At 44.5% G+C, this 21651-nt stretch overlaps 1 protein-coding gene across 2 annotated transcripts in view; it reads right to left on the bottom strand.

Annotated features, from left to right (window-relative positions):
- Positions 1–3104: 3104 nt before the first annotated feature.
- The window catches only part of ASIC4 (acid sensing ion channel subunit family member 4), a 567147-nt gene continuing 548600 nt past the window's right edge, over positions 3105–21651 (bottom strand). The window contains exons 9-11 of one of the 2 annotated variants that reach the window (XR_014225389.1): positions 17712–17816; positions 3377–4395; positions 3105–3263 (exon numbers count right to left, since the gene is read on the bottom strand). Coding sequence is in view for 1 of the 2 variants with exons in the window: in XM_082260095.1 (XP_082116221.1) it covers positions 4282–4395; positions 17712–17816 (219 nt within the window). In the remaining variant the exon portion in view is untranslated. The other variant, XM_082260095.1, reaches the window with a different exon arrangement.

Genomic DNA, 21651 nt, shown 5'->3' with positions numbered 1-21651 from the left:
TCATCAGGATCGACCAGATTTTTTGCAGAATACAGAAAACAAATCTCATAGTGACTGAGTATGAACCGCATGTAATACACCATTTATTAAGAGTTTTTTTTTTTTTTTTTATGCGGGTTTAGTGACACTTTAAGGGGACACTGAAGAAAGGTATTTCAGACTATGGTCAGAAGTGAGTCAAACAGAGGGCAGCAGTAGCTACAAAAGCAGATTACATGCCCCCTGTTCATTCTGAGTTTTTTTCCCTTGCTCACAGCACTTCAGCAGAATGCATTATCAACTATTTTATCTCTCAGCCAAAGCTCACATACTCCCCCATTTGCTTCTAGCATTCTACAATACCCATCGTCAGATAAAATCGGAAGCTATAACTCTATTCCGCCTGTCACAACCCCTTTAAAGGAGAAATAATGGTTTCAGGAAAGTACCACCTGGATACATGGAAAACACATCAAAAATACATTAATGTCTCGGGAAATAATATCATTGGTTACCATAAATTATTTTCTCTGGATTACATGTGATGTATTTTTTTTTTTTTTGTCCCAAATACATTACCTATCTGGGATACTTTATTCACAACACTGCTAGAAGATCAAGATAGAAATAATGTATTAACACCATTATTTATCATACAAACCTGTCCGAAGGAGGACTGGCCACAAAAAAATATAAATATATAAATAGTTCTGACATTTGGATAATGATGATAGTTGTAAATAAATAATGTCATTATTTGAATGGCTAGAATTTTTAGTGATATGCTTTGTTATGAATGATGAATATACAGCTCATTAATATATTTCTGTACATCCTCCAAGAAATTAGAAAGTTTTAGAGTTATTTAAGTAATGTAAAATAAAAAGTTTCTATCTATACATGTGGAATTATTTAAGGCTGCATTCACATGTCAGCGTATTGATCGCGGGCAGAATCGCCGCGATTCCGCCCGGGATCCGGAAATCATTGCAAATCGCGGGACGCCTGTGCGTTGCCCGTGATTTGAAATAGCACCCCAAACGCTGTGCGATGTTGCCGCGATTTCCGCCTGCCGAATCGCTGTAACATCGCGCAAAAAAAATTGCGGGACGCATTACGCTCCAAAGAAGCTCTTGTGATTTTTTTTGCGCGATGTTCCTGCGTTTCGGCAGGCGGAAATCGCGGCAACATCGCACAGCGTTTGGGGTGCTATTGCAAATCACGGGCAACGCACAGGCGTCCCGCGATTTGCAATGATTTCCGGATCGCGGGCGGAATCGCGGTGATTCTGCCCGCGATCAATACGCTGACATGTGAATGCAGCCTTATTCTCAGTGGGTTCTCTTGTTTTACAGTTTATCTCCAACCAATGAGAGATATTCTTCCTCTTTTTGATTTGTGGTGTGTAACTTCTACGTGTTCCTTACTAAGATTCAGTGTGATGTTCCAAATAGACATTTAGGTCCCATGATATTTCTGTTAATCTTTCTAGATATTGTCCTACATTTAGAGGCAGTATCTAAGCTGGAGTCATAGGGAAGAATGGATCTCACCATTCTTCATATGGCTGCTCAACCAAAAGTCCATGACCTCATACAGTACCACTACTTACCTCTCTGCCTAATGGCCGCCCCTTACTCACTGTTTAGGTCTCTACTGAGCATTCACTCTACCTGCAATCATCAGTATGTCTTCATTGTGGTTTCTTTAACCATTTCTGTTTGCGTTTCTCTTGTACCTTGTCTTTGAAGGAACCCATTTATGGCATGGGACCTCAACTACAAATGTCATGTCTTCAGTAAATAATATCACTGACCGCAATGTGTAACCCATTTATGGTCTGGCACCATTATTCTTATGGCTACTTCAAGAAAAATGATGGACTTCATACAATATCAATACTTACCTTAGTTTGTCTTTGGAGGGGCCATTTACGGCATGGGACCTCGCCTACTTGTCTTTAGTATATAATATCACTGACTGCAATGTGTTACCCCTTTCTAGTCTGACACTATTCTTAAAGCTGCTCCACCAAAAGTCAAGGACCTCATACAATATCACTACTTACCTCTCTATTTGGGCTGCCCCTTACCCACTGTCTAGGTCTTTAATGAGCATTCACTCCACCAGCTGTCATCAGTATGTCTTGATTGTGGTTTCTTTAACCATTTCTGTTTGCGTTTTTCTTGTACCTTGTCTTTGAAGGAACCCATTTATGGCATGGGACCTCAACTACAAATGTCATGTCTTCAGTAAATAATATCACTGACCGCAATGTGTAACCCATTTATGGTCTGGCACCATTATTCTTATGGCTACTTCAAGAAAAATGATGGACTTCGTACAATATCACTACTTCCCTTTCTATCTGGTGGTTTCCCCTTACTCACTGTCTAGGTCTTTACTGAGCCTTCACTCTACCTGCAGTCATCAGTATTTCTTCATCGTGGTTTCTTCAACCATTTCTGTTTGTGTTCTTCTTGTAGTTTGTCTTTGAAGGGGCCCATTTACGGCATGGGACCTCACCTACTTGTCTTTAGTATATAATATCACTGACTGCAATGTGTTACCCCTTTCTAGTCTGACACTATTCTTATGGCTGCTCCACCAAAAGTCAAGGACCTCATACAATATCAATACTTACCTCTGTATTTGGGCTGCCCCTTACCCACTGTCTAGGTCTTTAATGAGCATTCACACCACCAGCTGTCATCAGTATGTCTTGATTGTGGTTTCTTCAACCATTTCTGTGTGTGTTCTTCCTGTAATTTGTCTTTGGAGGGACCCTTTTACAGTACGGGACCTCAACTACAACCTTGTTGTCCTCAGTGAATAATATCACAGACTGTAATATGTGACCCATCTATAGCCTGGCAGCCAAGATGTTTTAATCATTTACAACTTTGATGGGTTTATTTCAGACCCTGATTTTATTTTGAAAAATGACCCTTGTATGGGCTTTTCTATATTTGCCTTGAACAACTGTATAGTTCATTTAAGTTTTTCAATTCTTTTACGAATTTGGTTTTATAAAGGACTGACCCATCTCATAATTCTTGTTAATTTCGAGGAGTCTTACAGTAATGGTTGATATTCTACTATTGAAGTGTAAGTGTGGCCTTCAATGTCAACTCCTCTACTGAACACTGCGATTTCCTGTTATTTCGTTTCCTTTACATGGATTCCACAAGCCCATTTTCCAGCTTTAGTGTGTTCTGCCTTTTATAGGGCTCTTCTATAGGATCCATCCACCAAGTTCCCTAACAATTACAATTCCACCATTCCTTTACATGGATTCCACAAGCCCATTTTCCAGCTTTAGTGTGTTCTGCCTTTTATAGGGCTCTTCTATAGGATCCATCCACCAAGTTCCCTAACAATTACAATTCCACCATACATAGTGGTCATATTTTTAAAGTAAGTTTTATCTCAGACTTAGTAGACCAAGCTAAGAAATGCACAATATGACCCTATTATGGAGAGACAGTGCAAACCAACAATGTTCTGTGACATTTTTATGAAAGGCACTCCAAATCTGATGGATAATACTGGTCTCCTAAGAGTCATACCAGTAAGTCCAACCAACAAAGAGTGCTTTCTAGACTGAAATGCCTTTGTTTGACATATAATGTAAGAAGGATGCTGCAGTTTTGTCCTGGGTTGGCAAAACACTGAGTAATTGGTGACCTGTGCTTTGAATGATGAGTTAGACATATCATTGTCATTGTGCCTATGGATTTATCCAGTGCTGTAATTATGACAACATCCTTTAAAACAAAAATATTTTTATAAACGTCAGATGATATAGTTGACTGTGCTGATTGATAAGTGTACCTATTAACCATATCAATACTCCTAGACCAATCTTCCAAGATATCCTCCAGTCAATCTGGCTTTGAATTGTCCTCCACCAATAACCTGATCCCATTTCTGCTTGTTTTTATTTTGGTGTTCTCCTTGATAATTTAGCTGCTCCTCTATAGAAGATGTTATACCTAAAAAAAAAGATAAAATAATGGGCATATATGAAGCCTACATAGCAACAGATGAGTGACTGCCCTTATATCGCAATTGCAATATGGACTCCCACTTGACTTGAGAAAGAGAAGGTAAACTAAGGTTCTCATACATCTGCACCTCCTAAGGTCTTCTTGCAGGTGTGTCCTTATAAAAATTGTAGTCCATCCAAATGTTGGTGGCCTAAGAAGTCACTGAGAGGCAGGCTACGATTCATAAATAGTGTGTTTTCCTTCACCAAGGAAACAATTTGGTTCTGTCAGGTATAACCACACAATTTTGCCTCTAGCAAGCAAAGTCTTCAAATACCCCATGATGTGTGTAATGTCGATGATGGTTTGGAAGCATTGTAGTGGCATAGGCTCCTTCTGGATGTCGTCCACGGACCTCACTTGAGCTCTAGATTGACAAAAAAAGACAAAGAGGATCTGTATATATAGCTGTCAACTGTTCGCGATTATCCAGAGACAATCCCATGCAATGTCTTGGAGTGACTCTGGTTGTATTTACAATGAGTGGCCTGTTTTAGATATATTTAATTGATATCTTACTGTCTGTAGGATCTAGGCTTGTTTTTGTTCATATTTTTAAAAATACAAAAATTGCATTTTGTTCCATAGGGATCACATGACCTGGCACTGGATGCATGCCGAAAATCCTTTAGTTAAGAAGAAAACAACTTTTGTTGTACCTTTTGAGTTTAACTTGTGACTTTGACTTTGATATCCTTTATTAGCTACTTTATTAGCTAACCTAAGTTATTAGATACAACCTTTCAGAATGCCCTAGATCCCTACTTCAGGCTTTATATAATTATATTGTACTTGTAGTTCAAAATGTCCTTTGAAGTTTTTAATATGTTGATAATGCTGCTGTAGATGGGTGCTCTGCCGGCTCTGCTCACCCTGCTTGTTCGCCTCCTGAAAACTAGAGGAGCAGACTGTATGTGCAATTACCCCCCACCCCTCTCCTCCTAAAAGGAAGAGGAATGGAGCAGCTGTGCTGAGAGGGGACATCATGTGTAGCTGAAGGCTTGGCGTAATCCCTGCTTGCCACCCATTCTTTTCCCCCCTCTCTAGCTAAGCAGCAGACCAATTAGTAAGAACTACAGGAGGACAATAGGACATGTAGCTTCGCCAGGAGCTCTGTGTAATAGAGGCTATGGGGCCCTAAACTACAACTCTCAAAAGAGCCCTGTTTAAAGGTGGAGAAGAGAGCCAGAATTGCCTGGGCAAAGTTTATTACCAGAAAGTCAGTGGAGTACAGACAGAGATAGTGAAAGGATATATTGTGGGGTTTCATCTCAAGAGATAGACAGACTGAACCACTGGAAGCCTCTACAGTGTGGGGAAACCAGAGAGGACAGAGCTGTGACCCGAGGGAGGAGGTACAGAGCCACTGCCAGAATACAGACCTTTCTGTGCTGCCTACTGGAGCCACCCCCGGCAACCCACAGTGAGCTGACACCTGAACAGAGGGACCACTGCTGCCGTATTGCTGGGTCTGGTGAGAGGGCCCTATGGCCATCACTTGTTGCTACTGCTTAAGACTGAGCCTTTAGGAACTACCTAAACAGCTACCTTATAGTTACTGCCATCAGGTCTTGCTGACTGTTTACAAGCACGCCAACATTATTTGGGCCCCAACGTTTAGCCATGTGAAGAGTCAGGACTACTGCCCTTTAACAGTTGGTACCCAAAGACCTTTGCCCCTTAACTAAAGAGGTACCTATCAGGAGATGCTACACTATACACTAACAGTGGTGTGCACCCTAATCCAGTGTGGTATTATTTTTTCATACTGCAGCTAATGTTTATTTGTACTGTTTTTTGCTGATTTGCTGATTTACATTTTAATTTGTTTAGTGGTATAGAACCTGATTCTAAGACACTTTGACACAGTTATTACTCTGTCTTGCAGATTGTTTCTGAATTCGCCAGTTGTGTGCTCATTTATGTTCAAACCGCTATTTATTCTAACCCGTATTATCAATATATTAACCGCTTCCGCACTGCTCACTAGAGCTGTACTGCGGCAAAGTGGCTCGATAACGTCTGGCAACGTAGACCTACGTCACCAGACATTCCCCTCTCTTGGCGCCGCGCGCGCACCGCCGGAGGCTCGCTCCCACTGTATTCAGTCACGGCGGGAGTCGGGCCAGGGGAGGAGCGGCGGCGATCGCCACTGCTCTTCCTTTGATCGTCGGGGAATCGAGTGTGGAGAACCGCCTGCTTGTGTAAACACAAGCGGGCGGATCTCCTAAGTGACAGGCAGGGTCAGATTGCAGGGTTCAGCATAGCTGAACCTGCGATCTGTCCTTGTATCACATAGTCCCCTCCCCCCACACACGTCAGTAAGCACCAGGCATACATTAACCCCTTGATCACCAATAAAAATTAACCCCTTCCCTGCCAGTGTCATTTTTACAGTAACAGTGCATATTTATAGCACTGATTACTGTGGTAATGTCACTGGTACCCCCAAAAGTGTCAAAAATGTCAGTCAAGGGTCCGATCTGTCCGCCGCGATGTCGCAGTCCCGCAAAAAAAAAATTGCAGATCGCCGCCATTACTCATTAAAAAAAAACACCAAAAATGACAGAAATCTTTCCCTTAGTTAGTAAACGCAATAACTTTGCGCAAACCAATCAAAATACGCTTATTGCGATTTTTTTTTTTACCAAACATAGGTAGCAGAAAACAAATTGGCCAAAAATGTAAAAAAATTTAGATTTTTTTATTTTTTTTGGGGGGGGGGGGGGTTTCATATAAAAAAAATGTGAAAAATATTGTTATTTTTTCAAAATTTACGCTCTTTTTTTGTTTATAGCGCAAAAAGTAAAAATCGCACAAGTGATCAAATACCACCAAAAGAAAGCTCTGTTTGTGGGTAAAAAAGGACGTAAATTTAGTTTGGGTACGGCATCGCACGACCGCGCAATTGTCAGTTAAATTCGCACAGTGCCGAATCGCAAAAAGTGGCCCAGACGTAAGACAGCAAAATCCTCCGGTGCTAAAGTGGTTAAGTGCATCTATCACTAAATAAATGTGTGTGTCTATTTTCTGTTAGTTATCCACAGCCTGATTAAAAGTATTTATACCTTTGGCTTTATACATGCCTGTAAGTACTTTTATTCAGCCAGGTGTGTCAGAGGGGCTGTAAACATTAGAGGAGTCGAGGAGCAGAACAGAGAAACCCAAAAAATTACCAAGCGGCTCCTTCAGGGGGAAAGGGTTTAGCACTAGGGTTGAGCGGACACCTAGATGTCCGTGTTCGACGGGTTCGGCCGAACTTTAAAAAAAAGTCCGGGTCCGTGTCCCGGACTTTTACCGAACTTTTCCCGGACACCGAACCCCATTGAAGTCAATGGGGACCCGAACTTTAAGGCACTAAAATGGCTCTAAAACACCAAAGGAAAGGGCTAGAGTGCTGCAAATGGCAGCAAAACGTAATTAAGAGCATGGCAAGTGCTCTGCAAACAAATGTGGATAGGGAAATAACTTAAAACAACAAAAAAAAACAGAAAAATAAAACAATGTTCTTCTTCATCTCTGAAGGACGAGGCCCATATGGAGTAGGAGGGAGGTTGAGGTGGTGGTGGATGTGGCGGTGACATAGGCGTGCGCACAGGGTGTGCTGGGTGTGCCTGGGCACACCCTAATCACCTAGGGCACATAGCATTGCCAGTGAGGAGATGGGAAAGATCTCCCTGGGACCTGCTCTGCTCTATTTCTCCTTGCCTACAGGTACATGGCCCCGATACATTACTCTCCCTGCTGGCAAACACATGCATGTGTATTTCAACTTTGGGGTGCACACCTTAATGCAATAGGCTGCGCACACCTATGGGCGGTGTAGGTGGAAGCGGCGGTGGAGGAGGACCAGGGCCGGATTAACAGCATCATGGGCTTGGTGCTGAGGATTTTGAAGGGCCTTAAGGGCCGTGCCTTGCCATGCACCCAGAGGAGGAAGGGTGCAGCCATGCATGCCTAATTCAACATGGGATGCTGTCTCTGAAGCCCATAAACACATCCATGCATCGCCAACTGTCCCTCCTTGTCCGGCCTTCACGCTGTGTGGGGAGGTTCTGAGGGTGCTGCCTGGGGAAGCGAGCATAGAAGCCAGACTTCTGTGTTTACAAGTGACAGAAGAGCGGTAACAGTGAATATGGCCAACCCGGGGCCTATATAAAAGGTAGGGGCCTGGAGCTGCAGCTCCAATAGCCCCTACATTAATCTGGCCCTGAGGAGGAGGACGAGGTAGCCAACACTGCTTCTTTTCACAAATTTTAAATGAGGGTACACCCCAAAAGAGTGAGAAAGAGCAAAAATGGAACAATGGGTGGGTAAGGTCGGTATCCATTGCTATTCTGCATAAGGTACGGAAAAGTCCCGTGGGATCCATGCCTGGTTCATTTTAATGAACGTGAGCTTGTCCACATTGTCTCTGGACAGGCGGCTGCGCTTGTCTGTTATAACGCCCCCAGCCGTGCTAAATACCCGTTCAGATAATACACTGGCTGCAGGGCACGCCAGCACCTCCAAGGCGTAAAGGGCAAGCTCAGGCCATGTGCCCAATTTGGAGACCCAGAAGTTGAAGGGGGCAGACCCGTCATTCACTACATGTAGGCGTGTGCACACATACTGCTCCACCATGTTGGTAAAATGCTGCCTCCTGCTAAGACGTTCCATCTGAGCTGCTGGTGCTGCTGTTTGTTGTGGCGTGCTGACAAAGCTTTTCCACATTTCGGCCATGCTAACCCTGCCTTCTGAGGTGCTGGCGGTGCCCTGGTTGCGTTGGCGACCTCCTCCTCCTCCTCCTCTGCCTTGTGCTTCCACTGTGGCCCCGCTGTCAGATGGGAATGCCAGCAGCATGGCGTCTACCAGCGTGCGCTTGTACTCGCGCATCTTGCGATCGCGCTCCAGTGAGTGAATTAAGGACGGTACGTTGTCCTTGTAACGGGGATCCAGCAGCGTGGCCACCCAGTAATCAGCACAAGTTAGAATGTGGGCAACTCGGCGGTCGTTGTGGAGACACTGCAGCATGTAATCGCTCATGTGTGCCAGGCTGCCCAGAGGCAACGAAAGGCTGTCCTCTGTGGGAGGTGTATGGTCCGTGTCCTCTGTATCCCCCCAGCCACGCACCAGTGATGGCCATGAGCTAGCCTGGGTGCCACCCTGCTGTGAACATGGTTCCATCTCCTCCTCCAGCTCCTCCTCCTCCTCATCCTCCAGAACTGTGCCCCTGCTGGACAATTGCGTCCCTGGCGTTTGCGTGTGCAGGAACCCACCCTCGGAGCCCCTTGCGAATGACTGCCCTGAAAGCCTTGGAAATGTTACCTCTTCATCCTCCTCCTCCTCCTCATCCTGTGCCACATCCTCTTCCATCATCGCCCGAATTGTTTTTTCAAGGAGGCATAGAAGTGGGATAGTTAAGCTGAGAACGGCGTCATTGCCACTGGCCATGTTGGTGGAGTACTCAAAACAGCGCAACAAGGCACACAGGTCTCGCATGGAGGCCCAGTTATTGGTGGTGAAGTGGTGCTGTTCCGCAGAGCGACTCACGCGTGCGTGCTGCAGCTGAAACTCCACTATGGCCTGCTGCTGCTCGCACAGTCTTTCCAGCATGTGCAAGGTGGAGTTCCACCTTGTGGGCATGTCACATATGAGGCGGTGAGCGGGAAGGCCGAAGTTACGCTGCAGCGCTGCCAGGCGAGCAGCAGCAGGGTGAGAACGCCGAAAGTGCGCACAAACGGCCCGCACTTTCTGCAGCAGCTCTGACATATCGGGGTAGTTTTTAAGGAACCTCTGCACCACCAAATTCAGCACATGCGCCAGGCAAGGGATGTGCGTCAAACCGGCTAGGCCCAGAGCTGCTATGAGATTTCGCCCGTTATCGCACACCACCAGGCCGGGCTTGAGGCTCGCTGGCAGCAACCACTCATTTGTCTGCTGTTCCATGCTCCTCCACAACTCCTGCGCGGTGTGTGGTTTGTCCCCCAAACAGGCAAGTTGTAAAACTGCCTGCTGTCGTTTACCCCTGGCCGTGCTGAAGTTGGTGGTGAAGGTGTTACGCTGTCCGGATGAGGAGGCGGTAGAGGATGAGGAAGCGGAGTAGGAGGAGTTAGGAACAGGAGGCAAACTGAAGCGCCCTGCAATCCTCGGTGGTGGAAGGACATGCGCCAAATTGCTATCCGCCTCAGGCCCATCCGCCACTGCATTTACCCAGTGTGCCGTTAGGAAGATATAACGCCCCTGACCGTGCTTACTGGTCCACGTATCCGTAGTTAGGTGGACCTTGGCACAGATGGCGTTGCGCAGTGCACACCTGATTTTTTCCCCCACTTGGTTGTGCAGGGAAGGGATGGCTTGCCTGGAAAAGTAGTGGCGGCTGGGCACGACGTACTGTGGGACAGCCTCCGACATAAGGTTTTTAAAACTGTGCGTCTCCACCAGACGGAATGACAGCATTTCAAAGGCCAATAATTTTGAAATGCTGGCATTCAGGGCCAGGGATCGCGGGTGGGTAGGGGGGTACTTCCTCTTCCTCTCAAGTGTTTGGGAGATGGAAAGCTGAACGCTTCCACGGGACATTGTGGAGATGGTTGTTGGTGACCCAGGTGGTGGTGTTGCTGACAGATCGTCTGTTTGCGGGGTGGCAGGTGCCGGTATCACTACAGATGTGGCTGGAGCGGCCGAGACTGCAGCAGAAGAGGAAGCAGGATGAGCCAGAGACGTTTCTTGGTTTTGAAGGTGTGTACTCCACTGCAGCTCGTGCTTTGCACTTAGATGCCTGATCATGCAGGTTGTGCTCAGGTTGAGAAGGTTCATGCCTCGCTTCAAGCTCTGATTGCACAGGGTGCAAACCACTCGTGTCCTGTCATCAGCACATTTTCTAAAGAACTTCCACGCTAGAGAACTCCTTTGAGCTGACTTTGGTGCGCTCGTTCCCTTGCTGCGTTGGGCAGTAGCGGGCGTAGTGTCTAGGGCACGGCCGCTCCGCTTCTGCACCCTGCTCCCTCTTCTGCTGTGCTGGTGGCTCTGTGCGACCACCGCCTCTTCCTCCAAACTACTCAGTTCACCTGCATGACGTTCATTCCATGTGGGGTCGAGGACCTCATCGTCCTCCACATCATCTTCCACCCAGTCTTCACCCCTGCCCTCCTTGTCGGTCTCCACAATGCTGAACGCCGCAGCAGTTGGCACCTGCGTTTCGTCATCATCGGAGACGTGCTGCGATGATCCTTGCATGTACTCATCTTGAGAAATAAGTGGTTGGGCATCGCTGCACTCAATCTCTTCCACTTCTGGGGCAGGGCTAGGTGGATGGCCCTGGGAAACCCTGCTGACAGAGTCCTCAAAAAGAATAAGAGACTGCTGTATGGCTTGGGGCTCAGACTGCTGGCCTGATTTGCAAGGGGGTGAGGTGAAAGACGGTTGGACATTGGCTGCAGGTGCCAACTCTGACCTTTCTGCAGTAGACTGGGTGGGAGACAATGTGAAGGAACTGGAGGCACTGTCAGCAGCAAACCAATCTACTATCGCCTCAACTTGTTCTGGCCTCATCACTTCTAGGGGCGTTTGATGCCCTACCAAATACTGATGCAGGTTCTGTCGCCTACTCACACTTGAGGAAGGTGTTTCACTTGTGCGTGTAGCTGGCACAGATCGACCATGTCCTCTCCTTGCAACAGGAGCTCTACCAGCAGCACCACGACCCAGGCCACGGCCCTTATTTGACGGTCTCCTCATATTTCTGTAATTTAAGATCTTGCCCTAGAAAGGTTTTTATTGAATAGCGGAATAGAAAATATGATCCAAAAAAAGTGTATGTATATCACACGTACACAACCACACTAGGCCCCAATTACTATTGTTTGTACCCCTAAAAGGCTAGATGAGGAGTAGGGGGGGTATGGAACAGGCAGCACCCTCAAACCTTCAGAAGTATGAGATGAACCCCAACAACTTGGAAAGGTGGATCTCTCTCACACGTACCGACACAGACTATCCCGCAATTCAATTGATCCTCAAAGGTTTTTATTGAATAGCGGAATAGGAAATATGATCAAAAAAAGTGTATGTATCTCGCACGTACACAACCACACTAGGCCCCAATTACTATTGTTTGTACCCCTAAAAGGCTAGATGAGGAGTAGGGGGGGTATGGAACAGGCAGCACCCTCAAACCTTCAGAAGTATGAGATGAACCCCAACAACTTGGAAAGGTGGATCTCTCTCACACGTACCGACACAGACTATCCCGCAATTCAATTGATCCTCAAAGGTTTTTATTGAATAGCGGAATAGGAAATATGATCAAAAAAAGTGTATGTATCTCGCACGTACACAACCACACTAGGCCCCAATTACTATTGTTTGTACCCCTAAAAGGCTAGATGAGGAGTAGGGGGGGTATGGAACAGGCAGCACCCTCAAACCTTCAGAAGTATGAGATGAACCCCAACAACTTGGAAAGGTGGATCTCTCTCACACGTACCGACACAGACTATCCCGCAATTCAATTAATCCTCAAAGGTTTTTATTGAATAGCGGAATAGGAAATATGATCAAAAAAAGTGTATGTATCTCGCACGTACACAACCACACTAGGCCCCAATTACTATTGTTTGTACCCCTAAAAGGCTAGATGAGGAGTAGGGGGGGTATGGAACAGGCAGCACCCTCAAACCTTCAGAAGTATGAGATGAACCCCAACAACTTGGAAAGGTGGATCTCTCTCACACGTACCGACACAGACTATCCCGCAATTCAATTGATCCTCAAAGGTTTTTATTGAATAGCGGAATAGGAAATATGATCAAAAAAAGTGTATGTATCTCGCACGTACACAACCACACTAGGCCCCAATTACTATTGTTTGTACCCCTAAAAGGCTAGATGAGGAGTAGGGGGGGTATGGAACAGGCAGCACCCTCAAACCTTCAGAAGTATGAGATGAACCCCAACAACTTGGAAAGGTGGATCTCTCTCACACGTACCGACACAGACTATCCCGCAATTCAATTGATCCTCAAAGGTTTTTATTGAATAGCGGAATAGGAAATATGATCAAAAAAAGTGTATGTATCTCGCACGTACACAACCACACTAGGCCCCAATTACTATTGTTTGTACCCCTAAAAGGCTAGATGAGGAGTAGGGGGGGTATGGAACAGGCAGCACCCTCAAACCTTCAGAAGTATGAGATGAACCCCAACAACTTGGAAAGGTGGATCTCTCTCACACGTACCGACACAGACTATCCCGCAATTCAATTGATCCTCAAAGGTTTTTATTGAATAGCGGAATAGGAAATATGATCAAAAAAAGTGTATGTATCTCGCACGTACACAACCACACTAGGCCCCAATTACTATTGTTTGTACCCCTAAAAGGCTAGATGAGGAGTAGGGGGGGTATGGAACAGGCAGCACCCTCAAACCTTCAGAAGTATGAGATGAACCCCAACAACTTGGAAAGGTGGATCTCTCTCACACGTACCGACACAGACTATCCCGCAATTCAATTGATCCTCAAAGGTTTTTATTGAATAGCGGAATAGGAAATATGATCAAAAAAAGTGTATGTATCTCGCACGTACACAACCACACTAGGCCCCAATTACTATTGTTTGTACCCCTAAAAGGCTAGATGAGGAGTAGGGGGGGTATGGAACAGGCAGCACCCTCAAACCTTCAGAAGTATGAGATGAACCCCAACAACTTGGAAAGGTGGATCTCTCTCACACGTACCAACACAGACTATCCCCCAATTTAACTGATCCCCAAAGGTTTTTGATTAAATAGCGGAATAGAAAATATGATCCCAAAAAAGTGTATGTATATCACACGTACACAACCACACTAGGCCCCAATTACTATTGTTTGTACCCCTAAAAGGCTAGGAGTAGGGGGAGTATGGAACAGGCAGCACCCTCAAACCTTCAGAAGTATGAGATGAACCTCAACAACTTGGAAAGGTGGATCTCTCTCACACGTACCAACACAGACTATCCCCCAATTTAACTGATCCCCAAAGGTTTTTGATTAAATAGCGGAATAGAAAATATGATCCCAAAAAAGTGTATGTATATCACACGTACACAACCACACTAGGCCCCAATTACTATTGTTTGTACCCCTAAAAGGCTAGGAGTAGGGGGGGTATGGAACAGGCAGCACCCTCAAACCTTCAGAAGTATGAGATGAACCCCAACAACTTGGAAAGGTGGATCTCTCTCACACGTACCAACACAGACTATCCCCCAATTTAACTGATCCCCAAAGGTTTTTGATTAAATAGCGGAATAGAAAATATGATCCCAAAAAAGTGTATGTATATCACACGTACACAACCACACTAGGCCCCAATTACTATTGTTTGTACCCCTAAAAGGCTAGGAGTAGGGGGAGTATGGAACAGGCAGCACCCTCAAACCTTCAGAAGTATGAGATGAACCCCAACAACTTGGAAAGGTGGATCTCTCTCACACGTACCAACACAGACTATCCCCCAATTTAACTGATCCCCAAAGGTTTTTGATTAAATAGCGGAATAGAAAATATGATCCCAAAAAAGTGTATGTATATCACACGTACACAACCACACTAGGCCCCAATTACTATTGTTTGTACCCCTAAAAGGCTAGATGAGGAGTAGGGGGAGTATGGAACAGGCAGCACCCTCAAACCTTCAGTATGAGATTGTGTTCACTGTACCCCACAAAGATTGAGTTCACTGCACCCCACAATGATTGTGTTCACTGCACCCCACAAAGATTGTGTTCACTGCACCTCACAAAGATTGTGTTCACTGTACCCCCCAAAGATTGTGTTCACTGCACCCCACAAAGATTCTGTTCACTGTACCCCACAAAGATTGTGTTCACTGCACCCCAAAAAGATTGTGTTCACTGCACCCCAAAAAGGATGTTGTTCACTGCACCCCAAAAAGGATGTTGTTCACTCCACCCCAAAAAGATTGTGTTCACTGCACCCCACAAAGATTGTGTTCACTGCACCCCAAAAAGATTGTGTTCACTGCACCCCAAAAATGATTTTGTTCACTGCACCCCAAAAAGGATTTTGTTCACTGCACCCCAAAAAGGATGTTGTTCACTCCACCCCAAAAAGATTGTGTTCACTGCACCCCAAAAAGATTGTGTTCACTGCACCCCACAAAGGATTTTGTTCACTGCACCCCAAAAAGATTGTGTTCACTGCACCCCAAAAAGGATGTTGTTCACTGCACCCCAAAAAGGATTTTGTTCACTGCACCCCAAAAAGATTGTGTTCACTGCACCCCACAAAGGATTTTGTTCACTGCACCCCACAAAGATTGTGTTCACTGCACACCAAAAAGGATTGTGTTCACTGCACCCCAAAAAGATTTTGTTCACTGCACCCCAAAAAGATTGTGTTCACTGCAGCCCAAAAAGATTGTGTTCACTGCAGCCCAAAAAGATTGTGTTCACTGCAGCCCAAAAAGATTGTGTTCACTGCAGCTCACACACAGAAAAATGGATGTGGATCACTGACACCTGCCTATCTCCAATCCCACACCACACAGCAATATCGATTGTAGTTTGTAGAACACAGTTTCCCTAAAATTCAGCAGACTCTGTCCCTAACAGGATTGAGAAGAGATCGTAGATCAGGATTGAGTGCAGACCCCACCCCCCACACAGCAATATCGATTGTAGTTTGTAGAAGACACTGACCCTATATAATTCAGCAGACTCTATCCCTAAAATGCCTACAACTCGCCCTGCCTAAACACTCCGACCTGTCCCTCAATTCTATCCGGACACAAATGGTTTTTTCCTGCCTATCTTTCCCTAATCAGCAGCCAGCACGTTGATGTGTGCTCTGTCCCTGAATCTAAGCAGCATAATGACGCCGCTGCGGCTGCCTCGAACTTATAAAGACTTGGTCACATGCTTCAGACGGCCAATCACAGCTACTGAGACATTTGCAGGCATGGCTGGGATGGCTTAAGGCACACCAGTTAAACGATTGTTGATTGGCTGTTGAAAGCCCGCCATGAAAAGAGCGCCAAAGCATGCAAAACCCGGAAATAAAACGACCGAACACGGATTTTTACCCGAACATACAGTAAAGTGTCCGTGTCCGTGTTCGGGTACAAAAAATCCAATTATTCGGTACGAACACGAATAATACAGTCCGTGTTCGCTCAACACTATTTAGCACTACACAGTTTATGCTAAAGGGCTGTACTGGATCCTGGACACTGGTACCAGTTTAGGGAGGAGACTTGAGATAGCCGTCTAACAGACAATGTATTTGAGTCACCCTCTCTATTCTACCAATTGTACTGGACTGAAAGAAAGGGTTACTCCAAAATTTTGAGTTGTTACCAGAACAGGAGTAAGGGGGAAATCTTGTAGTGGGGACACTTCCTGCGGTGGTAACTTGGAGAGGATATCGAAGGCTTTCAAAGGATTTTCCTTTTTGAAATATTTCCTCTCACTTTCTGCTGTGTCTGCCCAAAATCACCCAAATGGGACCCCGATGGCAAAATAAACCTAACCTAAGCATTTTAGCCCTTCCATACTTCTTTAACCACTTGCTTACTGGTCACTTATACCCCCTTCCTGCCCAGGCCAATTTTCAGCTTTCAGCGCTGGCACACTTTGAATGACAATTGTGCGGTCATGCAACACTGTACCCACATTAATTTTTTATCATTTTATTCACACAAATAGAGCTTTCATTTGGAGGTATTTAATCACCACTGGGTTTTTTATTTTTTGCTAAACAAACAAAAAAATACCGAAAATTTTGGGAAAAAAACAAACAAAATGTTTTATATATATTGTTATAAAATATCGAAAACAGGTAATTTTTCTCCTTCACTGATGTGCGCTGATGAGGCTGCACCGATAGGCACTAATAGGCTGCACTGTTGGGCACTGATGGGCACCAATGAGGTGGCACTGAGGAGGCTGCACTGATGGGTGGCACAGATAGGCGGCACGGAGAGGTGGCACTATAGGCACTGATAGGTGGCACTGATGGGCACTGCTAGGCACTGGTATGTGGCACTGATGATGAGACACTGATGGGCACTGATTGGCAGCACTGATGGGCACTGATAGGTGGCACTGGTGGGCACTGATTAGCAGTACTGATGGACACTGCTAGATGGCATTGGTGGGCACTAATTAGCAGCACTGGATGGGCATTGATTAGCAGCACTGGTGGGCACTGAAGGGACCAATGTCCCTCTAACAGAAGCCGGTTAATGGCTTTCTTCTTTACTTAAAGGGCTCGCTGTGATTGGCCCTTTACCCCAATCCGTAGACTCAAGGACTTGGCAATAACAACGCGCGTCGTGGGCGCGCGGGTAGCGCAAGAAAGGGAGGACATCCATGTACGCCCTCCCAGCATTTTAAGATTACATTTTAATGAATCTTACAGGGTAATGTAGACCGGTGGTCTGAGTAGATTTTGTTTTGTATTGCACATTTCCAGATATAGCCTGTGCAGTTTTTTTTTCTGGATTTCTGTCAGTAAGAGCACATTGCCAATGCATGGCATGTGCAGAGCAAGATATTATACTGCCTTTGATGTGTCTCAATTGTTTCTACCACAATGTTCTTGTAAAAATGTTACTTACATAAGCAACAACTGCAGATCAAATACCTCAAACTTAAAGTAAAAGCATGGTGGGCATATCCCAATACATGTTTACCTGGTCATTCAGATCGTCCATAACAAGTGTTGAAATGTTCTCTGTGGGTTTTCTTACGGGGGATGGTTTCCTTTTAACTAGTCGGTTCACTTTGTCTCGTATCACCTGAAAAGAAGACAGTAGAAGGAAACAATCAATTTCTGTTGCTTTTCCTGTGTGCAGAATTACCGCCCGAAGCATGGTCAAAATAAAAAGCAAAAAAAAAATAAAAAATCAGCACAAGGGACGTGACTTACTATTATTGTGTTGAGTTCTTTGTGCTGCTGGCTCCTGGTTTCCTTGAAAATTTCCATTCAATCAATACCATCCCACCCCACACACCAGTCTAGCAGGGATTAATAGAAGTGAGAGAACTGTAATTTGCACTCATCAAGAGTACCCAACTCTGCCCACCATTTCTGCTCATCTCCTCCATTTACAGACCCAGTACTATAGCTTCTAAGAATAAAAAATAATCTATGAATGGAGTGGGCAGACCTATCACTCATCTGCCTGCCCTCCATTCAGATATCCTGCTTCATTCATGGACACAGTAGTACCTGCTTCTACAATAACAAATAAAATCCCTGGTATAAGAACCAGGGGGCATCTGGTGAGCTTAATCAACCCCTAGCGTCATATATGTCTTGGATACTTAACCACTTAACCGCCTTAGCGGTAAACCCGAGCGTGGCTCGGGGTAGGAATTTTCTGCTATTAGCGGTATCCCCGAGTCACGCTCGGGGTCAATGGGCAGAGCGTGCAGACAGCGCAGCGGAGCTTCTCTTACCTGATCCTGGCGATCCAGCGATGAGCTCTCATTGCTGTGACCGCCAGCGAGATCTCCGCCGCTCGTCTGTCGGTAGGAGGACTTCCTAGTTCCGTTCCCTGCAGCAGCAATGCTGCATGGGAGCGGAACTAGGGAGGGAAATTCAAAAAAAAAAAAACGTTGCACAAAACACATAACACATTTTATATTATATATATGCATATATATATATATATACATATATATATATATGCATATATATATATATATATATATATATATATATATATATATATATATATATATATATGTATATATATATATGTATATATATATATGTATATATATATATATATATATATATATATATATATATATATATACACACACACACACACGTATATATATATATATATATATCTATATACACACATATATATATATAATATATAGCGCATGAATTATAATCTAATCAATAATATAATTTTATTATATATATTATATATTAAATAATAAAATAATATTATTGATTCAATTATAATTCACTTGTTTGTGTTTCAAATTTATCACATCTGGGATGTCTACTAGAGTCTTGTTTTGGTCAGGTTTAAGTCAGTAATTACTAAGAATTGTAGGCCTATAATACATAACGCCAAATTTCCATGAAAAGAATTGTACCGCTTTTGGAACAGAATTCCTGACAGAATCATACCGCCAGGGAGGTTAACCCCCAGAAGATTTTACCCCCTTCCTGACCAGGGCCTATTTTGCGATTCGGCACTGCGTGACTTTAACGGACAATTGCGCGGTCGTGCGACGCTGTACCTAAACGAATTTGACGTCCTTTTTTTTCCCACAAACAGAGCTTTCTTTCGGTGGTATTTGATCACCTGTGCGATTTTTTGATCATGCGCTATAAACAAAAAAAGAGCGACAATTTTGAAAAAATAACAATATTTTTCACATTCTTTTATATGAAATTGCCCCCAAAAAAATGTAAAAATCAAAATTTTTTAACATTTTCGGCCAATTTGTTTTATGCTACATATGTTTGGTAAAAAAAATCGCAAAAAGCGTATTTTGATTGGTTTGCGCAAAAGTTATCGCGTTTACTAACAAAGGGAAAGATTTTTGTCATTTTTGTTGTTTTTTTTTTTTTAAAGCGTAATGGCGGCAATCTGAGATTTTTTTTGCGATACTGCGACAGATCGGACCCTTGACTGACATTTTTGACACTTTTGGGGTTACCAGTGACATTTCTACAGTAATCAGTGCTATACATATGCACTGTTACTGTAAAAATACACTGGCAGTGAATGGGTTAACTTTTTTTTGAGAGGGAGGGGTTATGTGTGTCTCTAGGGGCGTGATTCTTACTGTGATTGGCTGGTGCTTGAGCTGTAGGAACAGTGATCAACGGTCCTACATAGTAGAACCCTATAATCACTATTCCTACACAGGGGAGAATGACAGGCGGCTTGTTTACATCAGCCGCCTGACTTTCTCCCTCTGCAGCGACGATCGCCGAGTGACCGGCGGACATCGGGTCCGCCGGTCACACGCGCGGGGGGGTCCGTGACCACGCGGGAGCGTGCCTCCGGGGGCGCGCGCTCGCTCCCCAGACCCTCACAGGCTAGTGGCGTAGATCTACGTCACTCTGCCTGTGAGGGGCTGACTGCCGACGTAAATAGTCGTGCGGCAGTCGGCAAGTGGTTAAACAGCAAGATCTCCTTGACACCATTCCCTACTCTGCTCCAACCCTCCTGGGAGTTTTGACTTTTCCTTCCCACCTTTGAGTGTTCCAGCTCCTCTTGTTACTTTTCCCATAATATAATCACATAAAAAATCCATCAGGGATGGTGGGAACCCTCATAAAAGACACATCGAGTATGCAAACCCAGGAACTCATTACAGAGATCTTACTGATAGAGCACCTTAGAGATAGAAGAGACTTAATGCTTAATAATTTAGACCCAGCATCTACCAGACCCTGAAATATAGGGTTCATTGTTTCTTTAAATACCTTAAGGCTGAGTAAGCGCCTGGACCATAAACTCTTTACATTTATATTTCCTGGAGGCTGTTAGTAGCTCTTTGGAAGTTGGCTTTACAGGTTATTTGCCAGCTGGCGTGACTAGCGTAATCTCCTTTAACATACAATAGCTGATGTTATGTATAACAATTTACTTTTTATTCTTCTGACATTAAACACAACGATTGGGAGTTCTCATAAATGTGCTCCGAACATAAACTAATGTTCCTGATGCATAATATTAAATTGACCATGAATAGCTCTTAGAAACTGTTTATGGACATTTGTTATGCTACAAGAAAATCTATTCTGCTGAGATATGAGCCAACCTTCCCGGACCACAATTTGTGGCCTGATTGGTATAATTAATAAGACTTTCCCACTGTCTAAGATAACATACACTACATGGCATAAGTTTGGGACACCATACGATCAAACATAAATTCGTTTTTTGGACATCCCATTAATATGGCGTTGATTCCTCTAACCCCATTTGTCTGGTGGGTACATGGTAGCGCTGGACCAAAGACATTTAAGATTGAATTGGTCTGTATAAGGAGGGGAAACTTCCTTGAGGAGGTCAATCTATACTGGAGGTACTATGTATGAAGACATGCTTGCAATCTTAGGCATTTTTGGTTGCGTTGAGTACATCGTTTACAAGATAATCTATTCAGAGTGCGGGGTTAGAAGCACCAGTTTGAATGTTCACGTAGCTCGATAAGTATTATAAAATGTTTATTGATTAAGAAGATCAACTCGTTTTGGGGAAAATAGCCTCCCACTTCTTCAGGGCTTTAAGCTGATGACATTTGTTAAGCCTCGTACACACGCATCGATAGTTGGCCGTGAATTTTCGGCCAACGTCCGATCGGCCGATTTTCGGCTTGTTAGTATGATGCTTTCGACAACCGACTCCGACTTTTCGGCCGAACAAAATCTGGTGTGCAGGCTATAAAATTTTTGTTGGCCGTCAGCAGAACGGCCGATTTTCCGTCAGTCAGTACAGATTTCGGCAGACAAAAATTTGATGAGCAAGACTGGGCATGCTCAGAGAAGAAAAAACACACGGAAAGTAAACCAGCACATCACTTCTGAAGTTGGTTTTTGTTGGCCGATAAAATTTGTGTGCAGTCTAGAGCACATTTCAACCAACACAA

This window comes from Pelophylax lessonae (assembly GCF_965119305.1).
Source record: "Pelophylax lessonae genome assembly, chromosome: 6".
Taxonomy (NCBI): Eukaryota; Metazoa; Chordata; class Amphibia; order Anura; family Ranidae; genus Pelophylax; species Pelophylax lessonae.
This window is presented reverse-complemented; position numbering and strand designations above follow the sequence as displayed.